Below are 21,792 nucleotides of genomic sequence, written 5' to 3' on the forward strand. Positions count from 1 at the left end.
GAGATAAATTGTCTGGACACCATTCTGGGCTCCTGTGAATCCTGCAGGGTGTTTCTAAAGCAAAACAGTGCCAGCTGCTCATGTATATAAAATGAGAGCAACTACATTGACACAGCACAGAGAAAACGTCCTTCTGTTACTTCAAAACACGTCTGAGTGTTGGAATGGAGGTAGGAGGGGTAAGGCCTCGCTGAATAACAGAGCAAAGCGTAAGTTTGTGCACAAGTCCGAGACAAAGCCAAGGTGGTGGTGCACGCCTGCCATCCCAGCCCCTGCGAGGCTGAGGCTGGAGGGTCACTGTGAGTTTGAGACAAGCTTGGGCTACACAGTGAGCTCAAGGGCAGCCTCAACAGCACCGTGAGACTCTGCCTTAAAAAGACAAAAACAAAAAGGGAAGTCTAAGAGAGGCAGGCCTGAGGCGGCAGCTGAAAGTCCTCCTCCGGCCCGGAGTCAGCTACAAGCCAGGCCTCGGGTGAGGTGACTGATGCCCTCCGACCTGGCCATCCCTGTGGTTCTGGGCATCCTTTCTCCCTGCAGAGCCCGCGTCTGGCCCACGCTGCCCTGCGTCCTACACAGGGGCGAGACTCCTTTGTCACACCCCATTAGCATGGCAGTGCTTCCTCAGGGCAGCCTGCAGCGTTACCAAGCAGAGGACCATCCTCCAGCTGGGTCACCAAGCCCAAGTACCCGGAGCCACGCACCCGCTCCTGAGTCCTCATAGGAGACACCTGTTCCTCTGTGGATGGCTGGCACAGCGGCTGTCCGGCAGGCCTCCCATTTCTGACACCATGACCTTAAACTGTGCAGCAAGATCAGGTGACGGAGGCCAGCATGGAGACCTGAGCACATTGAGCTTGGGCAGCCTGGCAGGTCACACCCTCCTCTCCACTGTGGAAGAGCAGGGCGCGGCAGTCTCTGAGGCCTGAAAGTTGAGGACTAAATGCAGCTGCTTCAGAATTGCTGGCTTCAGCTCTTTATTCTCAAGCACAGCTGCTGACAGGAGTGGCTTGGAAAGGAAGGGTCGCCCTTCCTGGTTACTGCACAAACAGCATCACCAGCAGGTGTCGCCCTCAGCAACTCAGGAGTCCCACACAGGACCCAGTGGCAAAGCTTTGGTCCCCGAGGTTTGATGTCTGGAAACTCGACTCCTGTGCTAGTCAGAAGTGTCCAGTAAGAAGCCAGCTGGCCCTGCAGGACCACACGCTGTGTGACTACTCATGACAAACAGAGCTCTGGCCAGTTGCAATCTGGGGATTTCGCGTGGAGGCTGAAGAGCACCTCTACTGCTTGCACCCCAGTGGTGATGCCTGCTGTAACAACCTCACACCAATTCTGCATGGAAGGAGAGCAGAAGCTGACAACCCTCCGAGTACTGCACTCAGAAAGCAAGAGACAGAATGGGAGGATGAAGGACAGGAGCAAGCCGAAGTAAGAACTTGTTTTAAGGATAATGAGTTTCCAAAAGCACAGTAGTCACACATTTACTAGCAGTTAAATGGCTGGTTGTGTATTTGTATTGCACATGGAATCAGAGACTTTACACCGGCCAAGGAGCCGTACAAGAGGCAGTGTAATGGGGTGGGTGGGCTCACACGTGGATGCCAACACTTGCAGAATATAAATGGGCCAAATTCTTGTATATTTCAGCAGGCCTGCTGGGGAGGAAATTTAGGAACTAATCTGAGAGTTTGCTCAGGGTTGTGCAGTGGGGTGCTGAGATTACAGAAATCCTTCATGGTGGAGCTGAACCGTAGCCGCTCAGCAGTGGCCAGCTGTACCCAGCACAGCTCCTCCATCTACCTCTCAAAGCCACAGCCCCTCCTGCCTCTGATCATGGACTCTGTGCCAAGGCCCGGTGGCCTTCAGCTGCCTTCAGCAGCTGTGCTAAACCGCGCGTTTTCGGGTCTGTGCTGCAGACCTGCAAACGCCCCGCAGTGCAGGCTCTGAGTCTCCCTGCTTGCCATTGTAAACATGTTCTGGGTTATTCTGTCTCATGTACTTGATGTATTACTTTTCTGTGGTGTATAATCACTATATTCTGGGGTATAACATAGCACTTTAAAGGCATCGCTCCGTATTTAAAGCAGTCGGAGGGTATTTCTGCCGCTTTGCTGAAATTTGTCACTGGCATTGTAGACTTTTGTAAGAATTTCTGGCCAAAACGCCTGCTAGGACACACTATAGCTGTCTTTTTAGGCATTGAAGTTTGAACTCATTTTACAGTGAGACAGGAAACATCTTTGTGGGTATCAGTAGTTGTGCTTCTGTAGAGCTGAACATAGAAACTGCGGAGCGTGGAGCCAGGAGTGGTGCACAAGCTACTGGATCACGGTCTGTCGGTTGCAAACGAGGGTTTCCTAACATGGTGAGTTCTACATGCGCCTGGGAGGATACTCAGGCAACTGAGATCTTTTTCCAAGTGGAAAGGAAGAGCGTACTACTGACCTTGCTCTGTCACAGACCAAAGTCTGCTGCGCACAAACACTGGGGGACAAAGAACTGCAAACAATCTCTCTGGACACTAGAGGCGGCGTTCACTGCGGTGAAGAGTGCAGCCAGGTAGCCTGGGCCACGCCAGGGTTAGCGTGGGGTCAGCGCACATCGCTGTTCTCTGGCTGTGTCATTAACTACATAGCATCCTGCCCGGTCATGCCAGCACTTTCCAACAAAATGGAGTTTCCGTGGCGTTTCAGTGAATGTTGCTATGTCCGGCCTGATTGTAAAAAGATGAGCCATGGTTCTGTGTGTTTATGGTGCTTTGAGGGTGAGAGCTCAATGACTTAGAATGACTTCTTCAGAATTTACTTTTGATGATGATAACATCATTAAAGGGTCGTAGTCTGGGCGAATGTTAAGGCCATGAGGAACATTGATGATTGTTTTTCCAGCTGACTTTGTGTTTGGCAGCACGGTTCTCCTAACGTATTACATCTTGATTCTTAAATCATTTATGGAAAGTGAGTTTTCTCTTCATTGCTCATGTTACTAATTTCTGGTTTCTGCCCTGTAACGCCACTGTTGATTGTGATCTTGTGGGACTGAGCCATGGAGACAGCAGACATTCCTTTTTCTGATTTTAACGTAGCATCCGGACAGTGCCTTCATTCAGGACTCATGGGCTAGTTCGGTCCTCTGTCTCTTCCCAAGGCATGAGGTTCCATTTCATTTTTTTCTTCTTTGGCGGAATCTGAGAAGCAACATAAATTGAGATTTTGAAAATAGGTTCATGCCAAGATAGAGATAATCAGATGAGGATTTACTTTGTAGATTGTTATGATGAATTTTATGAGAGGTTTCTCACACTGAGACATCCGTATCTTAATCAGATAAATACCACCTTCCTGTGAGTGAGTGTGTGTGCTGCTGTGCATGGGACCTGGGACCTGACTCGGTCTAAGCATCCATTTCATCAGTGGACTGCCTGCCAAGAAGCGAGATTATTTTCTCTTTCCCACTGTACTTGAGTAGGGAATGCTTTGTTCTGAATTGAAGATCTGTCTGCCTAGCTTTCCCAGAATGCAGTGCTGGAATGCGGGAGGGGGGGGAGGCGATGTCACTGGTGCCCGAGGGTAAGGGCAGGCCCTGCTTCCTAGCTACAGTGTGATGGTGTGATCCCCATGTTTTGCACATACTTAGCAGTTTTCAGTTGAATTGTGCATAAATGTAGTTAAGTGTACTGTATCGTTATCTAAACTTTTCTTGAGTTACACACAGGTGAGACCATTCTTACTGTGAATGTCTTTTATTATAATCTTTTTATTAGCATATGGTTATAATATGTAGTAAACATAGTCACCATGGGGAATTGCTGATATATATTGCAAACTGTTCAAAACTGCATCTTGAGCAGTATATTCATGGCTCCGAGGAATCGCTTGTAAGCCCCCCGTGTGATGCATGTGGGAAAGGAAGTCTTAGATTCACACTGCATTTGATAGCCTCTTTGGTTTTCCAGTCTCCCCCTTTTGTTAGTACCTGACTTGACAACTTCTATATGTCTAAGCATTTATTTATCTATAGTGTAAAGTTCAATAAATCCTAATTTCGTTACTTTTCCAGTCTCTGACTATGTTACAAATAGGGAGTTGTTATTAATAGCACCCAGTTGTCACTTGAGCTGTGCACGGTGAGATGCCAGGATGCAGCGTCAGTGCTCCCGTCATGGATAAAGCGTCAGGGCAGCGGCTGTTCTCACTCACCGCCTGCTGCTTCCCGCCTCTGCTGCCCTCTGCCTGTGTGTCGTGGGCTGCTTCTCCTCCGCGATGCCCCTCTGCCCCGCCTCCCTACTTTGCAGCAAGTCTTGCACTAAAATCTACAAATATGAGCCAAAATGACACTTTGCTCCCTTAATTTTGCATGTAGGGCATTTTTTTTCTCATCCATGGAATGAAAGTAAGGCAGTTTCTATTTATGGATGAGCCCGTCACCGACTGTCTTCCTGTGCCGAGGGCTGTGTGTCACTTTCTGTAATAATAGAGCAGTGCCCTTCTCAGTGAATTTTGAAACCGTACATTAAAGAAACTGTCGCATTTACAGGCATATTTGAACTGAGACTTTTTTCGTCCGTTTTTCCTTTCATTATCAATCCCTCTTAAGTTTCCAGAGTGCCGGGATCAGTACGTGTCATACACATGGCATCGTGTCCATCCCCATCTGTCTCCTTAGGCCAACTTTTTGGTCACTGAGCCCCAGGACAGCATGGCTTCCATAATCCAGTTTCAGATTTCTAAGACACTCTCCAACAGAAACTGTAAAGGTTTTCACTAGCTTTCCAGATTATCATGTGTAGTATTTGGAAATTGTTGATGAACAGGAAGAAGCAGAGACGGTGGAGCAGCACAGTGAAGACAGATGAAGGATCTGGGGAGACTGAGCTGATGCTCACGGGAAGGAGGCCAAGAGATGGGAGATGAAGTGGGTGGGGAAGGAGGAGGCCATGCGGGGTGCGTGGACCTGCTCCCCGTGCTGAATGTGGTCAGCGTCACTGCAGGGCGTACTGATGGGAGGTTTTTCAAACTGAAGGAAAATAAAAGCACCTTAGCTGCCTGTTCTTCTTTGCATATTGAAACAGCAGTCAGGTCTCCACAGGCAACTGGCTGTGTTTTCCCAGAATGCAGTGCTGGAATGCGGGGGAGGGGCGCTGTCACTGGTGCCCGAGGGGACGGGCAGGCCCGGCTTCCTAGCAGGCAGTTGGATGATGTAGGTGAGAACAGCACTGTGTGTGTCTTGGGGCATCTGGACCACAAGAGAAGCTCAGGCTTGTCACTGCACACGGCCTGCCCCTCCTCCCCACTCCACCTCTCCAGGTCTTTCTATCTCACAGGCTGCTCCTTGTCCTAGTTTGGCTGTGCCAAAACTGTCTATGCAGTTGCCCAGATCGGTTACCCTTCTCTGGGTCTCTTCTGATGCCCTAAACACCCCAGGAGAGAAACAGGGTTGCTTTCATCCCCCTTCTTAGCCAAGGTGGGTGGAGCTCTCCAGGGTAAACTTACACAGGTCACATGTAACTTAGTGCCGGAAGCAACAAAAGGTAGAAATTCAATAGCACTGTGTAAGCAGAACTGGAAAAGGGAGCGATCAGTGCCCTAAACAGCAAGTTAGAGAACATGCATTTTCTTTGATGCTTCAGAGCAATTCTTCGCGTCTTTCTTACTTTTTTTCACTTGGATTTGGATTCGAAGGCTTCTACTGTGACGCTTGCTTTAGTGACTTTGTACTAGTAAACTTAAGTTTAACCAGCAGGAGAAGCACTGTCCCATCCCACTGTGGCTTCAGCACCGAATTCCAGGGTAGCCTCACAGGTCCCAAGAGACAAGTGTAACTGGATGCAGAATAACTGTGTGATGACCATGACACCCATAAATATGTGGAAAAGTTAGCCTCACATGGGCTGTTTACAGGTAGAGTTGAGAGACCTCATGTTTGTGACTCACTGTTTTTCCTGGAATCCATGTCTGATGATGCAGGAGGTGGTGAACTTCGAGGATGTGGCTGTGAGCTTCACCGGGGAGGAGTGGGCTTTGCTGGATCCAATCCAGAAGAAGCTCTACAGAGATGTGATGCTGGAAACCTTTAGGAACCTGGCTGCCGTAGGTAAGGAAGATGCCATTTCGGTTCCTGCTCATCAGCACAGTGTCCTTAATGGGAAGATGGAAATGTTATGCATGAAATGTTACGTGGCCAAATGGTCACCCTGTACTGCGAATCAAACTGGACTCCCAAGTTTCATATGTTTAGTAAGTCATTACATTCCTGTTTCTACCCTTTAGGAAGGGACTCAGATGACCAGCATGCTGAAGATGAGTACAGAAACTGCAGGAAACATCTAAGGTAATTTGTAATCAGAGAAGAAAGATCCACAAATGCCAGAATATTAAACGCAAGCAAACTATACAAATGAGATCGTGTTCAAATTTCACCTTCACAGAATTTCTCAGTGGATTGAACATGTCTAACCTGACAGCTGAGTATTTGAAATATTCCAGTATCTGAAATCCATTTCGTATTCATCTTATACCATGGTTGCGGTAAAGTAAGAGAACAGTTAGCGGGATGCCTGAGTACCCACTGCAATGCCAGCACCTGGAGACTGAGGCAGTAACACTGCCACCAGGGTAGGCCAGAGTGGAACACACAGTGAGTTCAAAGCCAGCCTCAGTGATGGTGAAACTTTAGCTGATATTTTAAAAATTTGAATTAAAAAATTTACAAGGTTTTCCATCCTCAGATTTATACATGTTTTCACTGAAATTGAATTCAGACATTGAGGACAAGACGATATGAAACAAATTTTTTGTGTGCACCAAGATCTAATTTCTAATGCTATCTACATGTGTTTTTAAAAGACCACTTCCATACTAAACAAATTATAGGTGACATTATATGTAGTTCAATGTGATGTACACATTCAGTGTTTGAAAAAATTTAATATTGTGGATATATTCAAAATCTAAATGAATACCACTATTCTGATCTGATTGATTTCTTTTCAAGCAGTCCTCCAAAAACCACAGATGACTCATATTCCAAAATATTAAAGGCACATCTCCATGTCATTGGCGGGACTGTCAGTGTGCTGTGACGTCTATGCAGATGGATACGGAGATGCCACAGGAAAAAAAAATGCAGACATAGTATTTTATCATCTATACTGTTCTTTTAAAAAACAGGTTATCACTGTGTAGTCCACGGTGACCTCAAACTCAGAGTGATCCTCCAGCCTCAGCCTCCCAAGGGCTGGGATAACAGTAAGGCACCACCCTCCTGGGATGTAGCCAAATGTACTTGCACTGCGTGTATTCCCCAATCGTTTAAATAATCACATTACAGTGGTTCTCAAATAACCATTTGTAGCAGCACAAATCGGAAAAGCTAAGCTTTGGCATAAGCCTAAATATCCATTCTCAGAAGAACTGACTATGCCATATGGAATTCACTTAGGCATAAAAGGACAGGCTTGGAATCCTAGTATTCTAGTAAACTGAGGCAGGAAGATCATGTATTCATACTTAGCTGGGTAACTTAATGATTGATGAGACTCTTGTTTCAAAATAAAAAAAAAATGCATGTGCATGTATCTTAATGCTAAAACCATGGATTCAATGTCTAGTAGTTAAAAACATGTATTCTGTCCATATAATGGCTTAGTATTCATGCCAAGAAGAATGAAGTGTCATTTGCCAAAATATGGATGAATGTCGATACCATAATGTTAGATTAAAGAAGTCAAAAAGAAATTTCAGTATCAAATGTTCTCTTTGCAAGAGAATCCCACCATATGAGCTAAGAAGTAAACAGGAGAGAGATGGTGGCAGAGAGAGAGGCAGGCACTGGAGGGGCTGAGGGGGCTGAGTGGAGGGCAGGGGATGGGGTCACTGGGGGAAAGGTGTCAGAGGTCAGCAGTGCATGGAGCTGGGCTCTGCAAGCTGTGGTGCAGTTCCTCAATGTGGAAATAAGTATTGGGAATTGCAAATGGGTCAATTACAAACTCTCATTTGAATCCTGTTTGGGTGACAGCTGCATCCCAGCTGTCTTGCAGGCTGCACAATAAGGGGATGGTTGTGTGTTCTTAAGGGCATCCAAGCAGATCTCCTCGTGGTGAATCAGTACTATAAAGACACTATAAAATGTGAGGTTGATTTGTTACTCTCCCCTCTTACAGAAGTGAAGAGGTAGAGCAGTCCTGGCAGTATCAACTCTGGTATCAACAAGGTGAAATGGTTTCTCCGACACCTGACACAAATGTGCAAATGAAAGTCGTTGGTATAAAACCACGTGAAAGCGTTTCCATCATTACACCAAATGATGTGCAAAGTGGAGCAAGCAGTCGCAGTGAAGTAAATATGTACATACGTGTATCATCGGGAAAGGAAACTCAGGCACATAAAAAGCCCTACTTTAGAGATTATACCTATGGACTTGAACAATGTAGAAAATCCTTCACTAACAATTCATTGGCTAATGATAACAGAAGTCACTTGGCAGAAAAACTGTATGTATGTAACCAGTGTGGGAAAACGTTCAGCAGAAGAGATAGTTTGCAAAAGCATGAATGGATTCACACTGCAGACAAACCCTATGTATGTAAGCATTGTGGGAAAGCGTTCAGGAAACGTTTTACTTGCAGAATTCATGAGAGAATTCACACTGGAGAGAAACCTTATATATGTAACCAATGTGGGAAAGCTTTCAACACCCAATATAGATGTGGAATACATGAAAGAACTCACACTGGGGAGAAACCCTATGTATGTAACCAGTGTGGTAAAGCATTCATCAGAAAATGTAGCTTGCAAATGCATGAATGGATTCACACTGGAGAAAAACCTTATGTGTGTAACCAATGCGGGCAAACTTTCACCACCCAATATAGTTGTCGAATACATGAAAGAACTCACACTGGGGAGAAACCCTATGTATGTAACCAGTGTGGTAAAGCATTCAGCAGAAAACGTAGCTTGCAAATGCATGAATGGATTCACACTGGAGAAAAACCTTATGTGTGTAACCAATGCGGGAAAACTTTCACCACCCAATATAGTTGTCGAATACATGAAAGAACTCACACTGGGAAGAAACCCTATGTGTGTAAGCAGTGTGGGAAACCTTTCAGCACTAGTAGTAGTTGTCGAGTTCATGAAAGAATTCACACTGGAGAAAAACCTTATGTGTGTAACGATTGTGGGAAAGCGTTCAGCACACAAAATATTTGTAAAGTACATAAAAGAATTCACACTGCAGAGAAACCCTATGTATGTAAGCAGTGTGGCAAACCTTTCAGCACACGTGGTACATGTCAAATTCATGAAGCAACACATACTGGGGAAAAACCCTATGTCTGTAATCAGTGTGGGAAGTCTTTCAGCATGAAATATAGCTGGCAAATGCATGAACGGACTCACACTGGGGAGAAACCATATATATGCAAGCAGTGTGGGAAAGCTTTCACCACAAACACATATTGTAAAAGACATGAAATGACTCATACTGGGGAGAAACCGTATATATGCAAGCAGTGTGGGAAAGCTTTTACCACAAACACAGAATGTAAAAGACATGAAATGACTCATACTGGGGAGAAACCGTATATATGCAAGCAGTGTGGGAAAGCTTTCATCACAAACACAGAATGTAAAAGACATGAAAGGATTCACACTGGAGAGAAACCCCATGTATGTAAGCAATGTGGAAAAGCTTTTGCCACATACAGTGGTATTAGAGTACATAAAAGGACTCACTACAGAGAGACTGTATGTATGTAAGCAATGTGGGAGAGCTTTGAAGACTAAAAAGTGTTGTCGAGTTCATGAAAGTATTCACACTAATGAGAAACACTATGTATGTAAGCATTGTGGGAAAGCTTTCAGCAGAAAATATAGATGGCAACATCATGAAAGGAGTCACACTGCAGGGAAACTACATATGTGAACACTGTGAGAAAGCATTCAGGACAAAAGATGATAGGCGAAAACATGAAAGGACTCACTGTAGAGAAAGCCTGTGTGTGTAAGTGATGTGGAAAATCTTTCAGCACAAGTGCTTATTGGAGGAAAAAAACATGAAAAAACTCACACTGTGTATGAACTATGTTTGCCAGCAATATGCTAAAGCTTTTAATTCAAGTTATTGTCAAATCATGAAAAGACACTGCAGAGAAAACCTGTGTATGTAAGCCGTATGGTAAAGCTTTCAGCACACATGGTTATTGTGAAACATCAAAGAACTAACACTGAGGAGAAATCCTATGTATATAAGCAATATAGGAGAACTTTCACCGCAAACAAAGATTGCAAAATTTGTGAAGGTGCCCACAGTTTGTAAAAATCCTATGTACATTAGCAGTGTGTATTAGCCATATTTGAATACATGAAAGTACTCCCACTTAGAGAAACACTAAGTAATGTGGGAAAGGCTTTGGACAAAAACTTATTCTAAATTAATTAATGGACTCACAATGGGGAGAAACCCTAAGTATGTAAGCAATGTGGGAAAACAGAAAAATACATTACTGCCCAGTACATGAAAAGCCTCACTGCAGAGAAGTCCTATGTATGTGAGCTATATAGGAAACCTTCCAGTGGGCCGGGGGTTTAGCTCAGCAGTGTAAGTGCCTGCTTGGCAAATGCAAGGTCGAGTTTGATCCCTAGCACACACATACCCAAAAATACTACTTGAGTTGGGGATTTAGCTCAGCTGCATAAGTGCCTGCCTTGCAAGCCCACGGTTGTGAATTTGATCCCTGGTACCAATAAAAAAAAGAAAAAACAGAAAGTCTTCCAGCACATACAGTCATTGTCATGTACATAGGACAACTCACACTGGGGAAAAACCCAATGTAATTAAACTGTGGGAAATTTTTCAGTAAATCATACCATTTTAAAATACATAAAAACTCATACTGTGGAGAAACCCAGCATATGCAGGCAATGTGGAAAGCCTTTCGGCATGCAGTGTTTGACCAAGATACAAATGGACTCACGTGCTTCAAATGCTATGTATGTAAACAATGTGAGAATGCAGTCAGTACAGAGTGATATTGTGAAATACATAAAAAATCTCACTTAGGAGAAAGACTAAACAAGCAAAAGCCTCTTTAGTAACATCATCAGTATTCAAAAGGGAGACTAAAATCTGAACTTATAAAGGGACTTATACTGACATGAATCACATGGAGTAGATCTTTTCTTGAAACAATAAAGCATGTTTTAGTCCAACTGGTATCAATAAATAGATGAAAGAATTTACAGTGGAGAGACTCACAACATGGATGAGCTATGTAGGAATATATTTTCCTCACCTGAAATATATGAAAGAATTCTAATGAAAAGAAATTATCCATATTCTTCCAATTGACTTGAAAAACATGAAAATACTTCCACTAAAAAGAAATCTGGGTAGGTAATGTGAGAATTCATTGATACGATAACATCACAAAACCTACAGATTCAGGAGAGTTAGTAAAAAGTAGAATATGAGAAATCATTTTTGCATTTTTTATTAAATCTCGCACAGCACAGTAGAGTTCATAAGAATGTCCATCATGTGGGAACACCTGTAGTCATTTTGGCTTAATTCATGTGGCATGTTAGCACAGGACTGTGGCAGAACATTAATATAACTGATGTACAGAAGTTCTCAGTTGCACTGCATCTAAGAGTGAATATTGTATCTATCGGTGTTTGTATGAAACTCTCAGCTATAATTTTCCTAATTCTTTGATCAATTTTATATAGTTTAAACCTAAAGATGAGTTATGTTAGAATAAGATATTATTTCTCCAGAAAATGCACTTGTGGAAGAGATGTCTTAGAGTATAAATACTGTAAATTCAGTGTTAATGTAGATTTCTGGATTAAATAATTTGAAGTTTACTTTTAAAAACATGCTGCATTTAAATCTGTGCCTCCTTGTAGGCAGCGACACGGCAGATTAGTATTGTTTTCTTAAAGTAGATGATAATTGTCTTTTATTTGTTAGAGCTGCAGGTTAGGTATCTTGTATTTCAATACACACCATTAGGTTCATTATTTTGGGTTTTCTTGTTTGTTTGTTCCTTTGTTTTCTCTTTAAGTAACTGTGCTGTAACATGACTCTAAAACTGAATTTCCTTTAAGTGTTGTTATTTTTCCACTAGTTTGTATTTAAACTTTTGCTGCATACTGTGTACTATTCTAGTAAGAATTTTATAAATGGATGTCATAATTTATAATTTTAATCCTAGTAACTTCTATACATGTGTTTGAGCATGCATTTGTTTCAAATAATATGTAAATTAACAAATACATTTTAATAGTGTAAAAAACAGCTATATATTGCAACATGATTACAGATCACAGGAAGCACATAAATTTGTCCACCTTTGCTCTACATCAGAAACATTAATATCATGTGTCTATAATATCAGTTTTTTTAATCATTAGATTTTACTTTTTAGGCTCATATTACATGATTTATTTTGGAATTCATTATTCAAAATATATCTCTATTTTTATGAGTCACCCACTGCCAGAGACCAGCAGGACTATATATTTTCTCAATGAAGATACAATACATTATAATAAGTAACTTCTCCACATTCCTTAATGATGATTTTGAATTGTCTGCAAGAACATCCTCAGCAATTTTCATCCTATTGATTTTTGACACTATTGGGTGCTTTCTTTTATTCACAATTAGTCAGTTCTTAGCTCTATTTTTTCTATGCTGAAAATATCTTTTACACTTTGGAAATACATTTTTTAACCTGGAAAACTCAAATCAGTCATTAAAATAGAAATTGAGTAATTGGTGTGATTCATTTGTGTTCTATTTTCTCAAATTTAGACATAGATTTATGGTAGTGTTTTCATTGGTAAGTACCACTGTCAGGTGATTAAAGAAAATGATGTCACTTACACAGCATAAGATTTGTTCATGCTGTCAGGGTGAGACCATCTGGCATCCTTGACTTATTTTGCCTCCTTATCTCCAAATACTGCAGTGCTTTGTAAAATATCCTGCACTGTTTTCCCTTTCAATTCAGTAGAAGCTCCATTTACCATGAGGTCAGATTTCAGTAATGCCAGGTCAGAGCATAAATGACAAATACATTGAGTAGTCTTAGTACTCTGCACATTGGTACCTCACCGTAGCCTAAGTTAATTATACTCAGACAAGCCACATTTTATTTACTCTTTTTTCTTTTTTGAGATGGAGTCCCTGTATGCAGTTCAGGCTGGCCTTGAGCTCAGTTTGGAGCCCAGGCTGGTCTCAGACTCCCAAAGATCCTCCTGCCTCAGCCTCCAGAGTGCTCGGATTACAGGCGTGAGCCACCATGCCCGGCTTTTTTGTCATTTTGAGAGACAGGATGCTTGCTTACATTTCACAGCTCAGTTCTGACAATGGACATTTCCACTCTGGTGCTTGTGGCAACCAGGCTGTTTAGATTAATAATTTCATAATGCAGGAGACGAGGTGGTGGTAAAACATGATCAGAAGGCATAAAGTACAAGCAGTTGGTATCAGATGACTTACTCATATAAAAGTTTTTAAATGGCACAAATAAAGCGTCCACCTAAACTTAACCAGTCTCGATACTCCAACTTTTTCATTTACATGAAGCCTAAGTGAGATTCGGGATGGCTTTAGAAACAGTAATTTACTTTCTCACCCAAGTCTTCTCTAGCCTTCAAATAAAAGGGAGAATTTACATCCACTTACAAGTGAAGTGCTCATCACTCAGTCTTGGACTTAGTGACATCTCAGCATGTCAAGAGTCTGGCTTAAATGAGCAGAAATAAAGTGGCAACTCTAAACTCTGTTCCTGTGCGAGTAAGCAAACTTTCACTGGTTGGTAAAATGTGGCCCACAGCAGAGGATGAAATTAACTAGGTAAACAGTAAAAGTTATCTTAGATACAAAGGGAAACACCTGAGACAGATCTCAGCAGTTACGAGCTTCTCCCACCTGTCCGAGGCCAACTTCCTTTCTGTCTCATTACTGTGACATCCCATCAATGTCCCCTTACATATGTGCACTGATTTGTCTTGTGGCACAGCCAAATATACAGTACAGCATTGAGATAACTGAGTTCACTGCATTGTGATAAGCACTGTGCTTATCTTTGGAGGAGCTTGGGGCCTCCATGTCCCTGAGGATGGCTGTGGTGCTTTTCAGGACAGCCCTGGTCTTTGTTGTGTGACTTCTCTGCTCCAGTGTAGAGCCCTCATCCACCAGCACAGCTCCTTCACCCCACTGGCATAGACTTTCTAGCTTCCACTACTGATCTTTGGGCCTTCCCGGTGCGTATCCATAACACAAACTGGTATGAGTCCTACTTGTGGGCTCTGGACCTCCAGATGGACTCGTGGGAGACATTGTCATAAGCTCTGAGTCTTCATCTGGACTCATGTGGGACATTGCTGTGGGATTCAGGCCCTCGGCTAAATATTCTATGTCTTCAGTGTTGTGGATCAATTTCCTGCAGTTTCTTATGTTAACTCTGGGTGACCATTATAAAATAATATTATAAACTCCATGTCCTGATTCTAATTGTTCTCCTCCCAACCCCTGACTACAATAAGCTTATTTAAACTATATGCTGAATAAACGTTATTTTTAAATTTAAAAAGAAAAAAAAACAATTGTTACTATCAGCCAATCATAACCACCATTTTACTGTTGAGTGAAGCAGTCTCTTCCCTTCTAGGCTGCCCTCTGTGTTCATGAGTTGCAAATTCCCCAACAGGGATGGCAAATACTTTTAAGAGAGGGCACAAAAGGAGCATAATACCAACTAAGTGCTTGAAGAGCAAGTCTGTGTATCTCACTCCCGTTGCTTTGTGGTATGATGACGAGGCTGCGGTGCTTACACTGAGCTCCATAAGCTCCTTTCTGGGCTTAAGTTTTGAGAAAGGCTCTTGGTAAGTTGTTCAGTCTGGGCCTGAACCTCCGCTGCTTGGGCCTCAGCCTCCCGCAGAGTAAGGGTTATGGATGTGTGCTGTCATAACTCTGCTCTCCTATTCATTTAGTAAAAAAATAAATATAGAAATTTACTGTCTCTAAAAAGCTTTAATCACAGTTTTGTGTCATTCTTCTTCCAAACATAGGACAATGTATTTTCCAGTAAAAGCCCCCAATCTTTATGCTTCCACATCATCGTCTAGAATGGGGTGAGGTGGTTGCACAGGCTGGGTGAAGGGAGCAGATATTGGTGGGGCAGATGTGGCTTTCAGTGAAGACACAGAACCGGGGGAGGCTGTAGTGCTTTATTGTACAACACATGGCTTTGCACACAGCAGCAGATGTAATGGGCTCAGGTCTAAGAGCTTCTTCAGTTTCCCCTTTGAAGAGAATCTGGCTCAGGCGGGGGTAGGAGATGCTCTCTGTAGGGTCTCAGTCCCGAAGCCCTGCTCCTGTGCTCCTGCTCTGGGCTTCACGATGAGTCATTCCATCTGCACGTGTTCCATCAGTGCCCAGGAAGGCATCACCTATCCGTTCATCTGCCTGTGATGCCTCACTGCCTTCTCTGAAAATAGAGACTGTCACAGCATGACGAGACCTTGCCACCATGGAGCCAGAATTCCCAGGCAGCTGTGCCAACCAAGGACACGCTGCAGGAACGCCTCATCCTGACAGCTCTAAGTTAATGCAGAAAATGGAGAAGAACAGAATAGAGAAGACTCCAGAGACACGCTGCTCTGTCTGCCCCAGACGCACACTGACCCATCTAGTTTTGGACTTAAAATTTTTTCTGTAGGACCTTGATGTGTACACCCCATAATTTTGGAATGAACAATTTTTAATGCGAGGTGTCACAGTTATCGATTTTATTCTTTGGTGTACATTCTTTATGACCCACAGTTCTAGTTGGCTCTAGTATTATTAATTCTAAAAGGTTTAACTTCTCCTGTGACCAATTGATTAATCAGTAGTGTACTGTTCATTCTCCAAGTACACATAATCGCAGTGGTCTCTCTCAGTGCTGACTTAGAATTTCATGGAACTACCGTGTTTCACCAAAAATAAGACCTGACAGGAACAACATGGGCAGAGCCTGCTCGATGTGCAGCTACCACGGTAATGGTTGGTGTGGTGAGGTTGTAACTCTCTGTTGTCTTGCTCAGTGGCTGCTCTGTAAAGATAGGAATATTTTTGTGCATGAGATGAAACCGAATCTTTTGTATTTCTGTAAGCAAGGTTTATGGTTTACTGCACGCCCCATTTTAGAGAAAGAGCTGTGACTGTTGAGATGCTTGTTTACTTCACTGCTGTTTGATAAACTCTTTATAATGGAAAACCTCTTCCTTCAAAGATGGGCCTCTTATTTTTCTGTAATTCTGTATTATTTCTACCTTTGTTTCTGTTTTTTTCTTTCTCTTTAAATAATAACCCCATAAACATTGTTTCTTTATGAACTGTTTTGATATGTTTAATCTTACCCTTAAGATAAAAAACAAGTGTGTAGGACTGACAACCATATTACTAAGTTTTTGTTGGATCATTGAGCAGAACTGTTTGCAGTGTCATTATTTGAATATCACTTTAATTTTGTAACCTGAACAACTATTTCTAAGATGACAATATGTAACTTATCAACTAGTGATTTACTGTTTATTTTTCTGTAATTCTGTATTATTTCTACCCGTTTTTTAGCTATTCTTTTTTTGTTTGTTTCTCTTTAAATAAAAAAAAAGAACCCCACAAAGTTGGGGCTCACCTCTGATAGTCCCTTGTTGATCTTTTTGGCTGCTTGACTGATTTGTAAATGTGGGGTGCTGAGCTCCCATTGGTGTAAGTCTTACCTGATCTCTTGTGAAGCTGGGTGTGCCAGTGTGGGGCGCCTATGTTTCTGCAATGGCTGTGTCTTCCTGGTGAACTGTTCCGTTCATCTGTACGGATTAATCTTCTTTATCTCTTCTGAAGTTTGTTTTGAACACTGGTGTCTTAGTTACTTTTCACTTGCTGGGACAAAATAGGTGACATCCACAATTAATGGAGGGATGTTTTATTTTCACTCACAGTTTTCGGAGGTTTCAGTCCTCAGATGGCTGACTGCAAGGCTGAACTCCCGGCGGTGGACATCCCAGGCAGGAGTGAGTAACAGCAGGACATCGGGTAGGAGTCGTAGCCCCCACACGTATCAGCCTTCTGAGTGGTGCCTCCATGCCCAGGGTGGGGTTTCTGCCACCGGAGTGAGTCCAGCTGGCCACATTCTCAACTGTGCTAATTCACATCAGTGGACTCATTCAGTGGCAAAACCCTTAGACCCAGAACCACACACGGTAGATCCATGTCCATCCTTCGCTGGGACTTTCAATCAGAAAGGCCAAAAGGAAGGGTTCTCTGCTCTTTGAAGGATTCTCCGGAAACATGATTGGCTCTTATCTATCCCAGTGTTTCTGTCATACAGCTGCTGACTCCAGCAGTCAGAGTCTCCTCTCCACAGGTCATCACGGTGTTAGAATCACCATGCTGGTTGCACAAAGTCCCTGCTAGTTAGGGAATCCACCTGCTCGGGAGCCCAGTCCTCCCTCATCTGCAGGGCATGAGGGGCACTAAGGGCTGAGACCAGCTGTCCAGATTCTGGGATGACTGCTTTTCTGTCTCATGTCTCCTGTGTGGCTCCTGTCAGGTGGGATCCAGATGTCCCACACCATACCTTGGATAGGAAAATGGCTGCAGGGATGCTTGACACAGTGACATGTCCCACTTCTGCTGTCACCTGGCCATGCTCCAGATAGATGTGTGCTTCCTTCCTCCTTCCCTTTGGACTCAGGTCACTGGAGGCCAGGGACAAGGGACCCACTTGGATCCCTGTGTTCTCACAATCTTGTTCAGCAGCTCATCTTGTCTATATTTGATGTGTGGGGGAATCAGCCTGATTTTATGTTTGATCTGCCCTAACAGCACAGGTAAATTCTTTGGGACACTCTTCCTCCCTTGTTTGGAAAAGAATACACAATGATCATGTAGGAGTTATCCTGAGATGCAAGGGGAATCGGCATTTGAGAGCCACTCGGTAGAGCTCACCATCTTGTGGAGGATCATGGTTACTTTACCAGTGTTTGTTTAGAATCTGGTCTTCAGTTGAAGGCTGAGCTAACAGAAGAGCATCACGTTTCTTCCTTGGAAGCTAAACACAAAAGCTATGCATACACTACTCGCTCAGATAATTACTTAGTGCACCTTAACATCATCCCTCTCCTATGCCAATATCATGCCCAAAACACACACACAGAAGTATTATTCTGGCTCCCTTAAGCCCAAACTAGTCCATTTTCACATATTCATTAGTTTTACCCAGAAGGATTGTTTGTAGCAATGCCAAGGGCACAGGACTCAGTTGAACAAAGATACCTTCAAAAATACCTGCTATGCTTAAAACTGAGATGAATAGGCAAGAAGGCCACCGTGACCCAATGCAAGTGTTCCTGGGATGGATGACAGTGAAAGATCCCCTCATCACATTAAAATCACATCTGAAATTCTCAGCATTTCACCCTAAGGTTGGTATCTTATCTTGCACATGTGCCCTGCTCTGCTTCTTCCATTTTATGACAACAGGTAGATTCTGTTCAGCATCTGTAGTCCCACATGCACTGTGAATTGAATGGCATTTTAACACGTCTAAAGAAGAAACAAACAATTCTCTTTAGGCACACACAAAAAGCACTGGGAAAAATTTAGTAACATTAATGATGAAAATTCATCACATACAAAAGAAAGGGAAACATCCATAACCTTTGAAAGGGAATCTACAAAAATCCTACAGTCAATATCACACTTAATGGTAAAAGAGTGAATGCTTTCTACCTAAGATAAGAAAGATAGGCTGCCCTTACCACTTGTTATGGTTGATACATTGTGCCAACTTGGGCAGTTTAAAAGTTAAAGAGACTCAGCAGAGAGCCAGTATTCTTAATTTGTAAATATCCTCATTTAGTGCAAGAGGAGGGCAAAGATATTTTGTGAGTGCTACACTGGCCCTGGGATGGGGGGACTGTGTACAACAAAAAGGAGGAAAAGAGGCTTGTTCTTCCCCCTTTTGCTCTGGTTGCTTTTGTTGGCTGCTACCTTGAAGTCTTGCCCCATTGCCAAGCCAACCTGCCTTCGAACCAGCTGATGATGCACTGAAACCTCCACAAACTGAAAGCTAAATAAACTTTTCTTTCCTCAATATTGAGTGGTGGGTATTCTGTCTCAGCAGAGACAAAAGTAATCAAGACACCACGCCTGCTCGATATTGCTTTGTTGTTTTTGACCAGTGGACTGAGAATACCAAAGCGGAAAGGAAGTGATAAAAGTGAGCCCTGCCATAAAAAAATTTAAAACTTTAAACTCTCCCTGCCTATTGCATCGAGACGAGAAGAGCTCATTCTGGCTAATACAACAAAATCACAAAATATACTCTTTACAAAAAACATATATTTAACAGTCTAAAAACATTCTTTACAAAAAACATAAAACCAAGACAAGGCTGGTGCAGCCAGCCGCACTATCTGTACTTCCTAAGCCCAGATCACATTGTTTCCCACCAACCTGTCCCAAGAGTTGCCTGCTTAGTAACTGATGACTAAGGTTTGTCCTAAACTCCCACGATCTCTTCCGGCTTACAGAAGCTATAGAAACCCTAACCTGAGCGCAGTGCTGAGCTTAGGCTTTGAGAGTGATCCCCATCAGCCAACGAACGTAGTAAGATTTCCTCCCAACTTCTGTTGTGAAGCTGCCTCCCACACTACCACCAACCTGATTATGGAAATAATCCTATGGCACCTGCCAAGAGAGCTGCTAGAATAAATCAATGACTGCGCTTAGGGTGTAAGATCCAAGAACCACCGTAAACATCCGTCATACTTGTTGAAGAGAATCTAAAGAGGGGAGACAAGCAGAGAAGAGCTTCTCCTTAGCCGGGAGGGAAGCTCCGGCCTTCCCCCGCCTGGCCGGCTGGGGTGAAAAATCACAGCCAGAGAAGCGGGGCTCAGAGTTTGCTCTCCAGTTTCCTCAGGTCGAGCGCTTTGGTAAAAGCTTTGCATCAGCTCTCCGCGAAGTCCACGACTGATAATTTGCTGGCTTCAACTGCACCAAGGAGACAGAAAACCCAGGACCACCTAGAAAGCTTTGCTGGGATCAAAAAACGACACTTGCTCACCCTCAGGTCACAGGTCTCACACAGGATTCCCGCGGGCGTGGTTTGATGGCGTCATTGGCCTGCGCTGCCGCGCCTGCTCCAGTGCGCCTGCGCCGCAGTTCCAGGGGGCGGGGCCGCTGGGTCAGCCGGACTCCAGGGCTGGAGGGGGTGGTGTTAGCGGTTCACTCCCCTCTTAACCAGCACCGCACATGCACCTGATAGGAAAACTTCTGACAAGATGTGGAACTCAAAAGTTGCTTGAGGTGGTGCAAGCCTGCAAGGCCAGCAGTTGTGGTTTATGAGAAATAGGCTCCAAATGACTCAAATTTGTATTAAAATGACTTGATCATTTATTCAGTCCCCGCTCCCTAATGTTAATATCCCGAAATCCAAGAAACGGTGACTGGGTACTTTTTCCCAGAATACACAGGTTTCCAAGATAAGAGCCAAGGACTTTTCCTTCTAAACCTCAGTGACCTCTCTTCAACTCACCCCGCAATTGCACCATCTCCACCCTTGTGCCAAGTGAGATGTTCTTATGGTTGATACATTGTGTCTACTTGAGGAGTTTAGAAATGTAACTAAGGCACCGAACAGGGGTCCTTACATCCTAAACATCCTCATCCTGTTGAACAGGAGGACTCGGGGATGGTGTGAGTGCTGCACCTGCCCTGTCGAGGGGGTGGCCTGTGTACAATATAAGGGAGGGAAAGAGGCTTGTTTACCCGCTTTTTGCTCTTGTTGCTTTTTATTTATTTATGTACCAGGACCGCGCACTTGCAAGGCAGGCGCTTATGCTCCTGAGCTAGAGCTTTTGCCCTGTGACATGATACCCTGTGGTGGATGCAGTTAATTATGCACTGACACATCCACCAACTGTGAGCTAAATAAACCTTTCCTTCCTTAATTTTGGGTATCAGATATTTTGTCCCGGCCATGAGAGAAAAGTAACCAAGACAGACACCAACCAGGATAGACTGTAAGTCTTTCAACTCAGACAATGAATTTAAATACAGCTGCTTTCCACGCATTATGACTTAAAATTCCTGATTCTCTGTCTGGTTTGTGCATCTGCTACCTGATTGCTGGGATGTGTTTGCACCCTTTAGCAAAGGTAAAAGCCTTGTTAAGACTCCTTAATGTCTGAGTGTTTCATTATCTGCACCAAAAACTTGAGTCTGGGAACCTGTTTTCTTCTTTTCTTTTTTTTTTTTTTTTTGTTTTTGGTATTGGGGATTGAACTCACAACCTGGCACTTGCCAGCTCAGTGCTTATGCCGCTGAGCTAAACCCGCAACCCGGGAACCTGTTTTCAACGGGTTGATGCAAGAGGAGAGTGAGTTTGAGGCTAACTTGGACTATAAAATGACACCCTGTCTTTACAAACATGCACAAAAAGCCAACATCGGAGCTTAGGCAAACCTCAACAATAATAGCTCAGCTGTGAAGTTTGTGGAGGTGGGCGGCTGGCTCATTGGTACCCACTAAGCTGCACCTCCAAAGAAGTAAGTCTAGGCAAGCCTTACCTACTTACCTACCTTACCTACTTACCAAAGCCTGGCCTCTGATAGCTAGCTGTACAAAAGAAAAACAAGAAAAATATGTTCCATTGTTTCAAAGATGGCAGTCTGAGTTTGATTTCTTCCCAAAATGAAGCATCACAGCAAACATACCTGAAGAAAACTG

At 43.4% G+C, this 21,792-nt stretch overlaps 3 protein-coding genes and 1 long non-coding RNA gene across 6 annotated transcripts in view; 3 read left to right on the forward strand and 1 right to left on the reverse strand.

The window, feature by feature from the left end:
* LOC101787477 (oocyte zinc finger protein XlCOF6-like) overlaps positions 1–21,792 on the forward strand; it is a 502,509-nt gene that overhangs the window by 364,964 nt on the left and 115,753 nt on the right. The gene's annotated exons all lie outside the window — the stretch shown is intronic.
* The window catches only part of LOC106025945 (zinc finger protein 14-like), a 431,103-nt gene that overhangs the window by 272,615 nt on the left and 136,696 nt on the right, over positions 1–21,792 (forward strand). The window lies entirely within an intron of this gene.
* LOC134474520 (zinc finger protein 878-like) lies at positions 1,222–14,515 on the forward strand (the record flags this gene model as incomplete). Its single annotated transcript, XM_063242739.1, has 4 exons — positions 1,222–1,428; positions 5,967–6,093; positions 6,270–6,330; positions 8,162–14,515. Coding segments are annotated over 4 exons (1,995 nt in total), but the record flags the coding sequence as incomplete, so codon positions are not given.
* LOC106025940 (uncharacterized) lies at positions 15,096–20,179 on the reverse strand. The gene is made up of 2 exons (XR_001199540.3): positions 16,782–20,179; positions 15,096–16,111 (listed from the first exon to the last, which is right to left on the reverse strand). It is a non-coding gene; the product is annotated as an uncharacterized LOC106025940 (long non-coding RNA).

This window comes from Cavia porcellus, unplaced genomic scaffold (assembly GCF_034190915.1).
Source record: "Cavia porcellus strain 051 isolate PalLab524CR breed Dunkin Hartley unplaced genomic scaffold, mCavPor4.1 scaffold_33, whole genome shotgun sequence".
NCBI classification, from domain to species: Eukaryota; Metazoa; Chordata; class Mammalia; order Rodentia; family Caviidae; genus Cavia; species Cavia porcellus.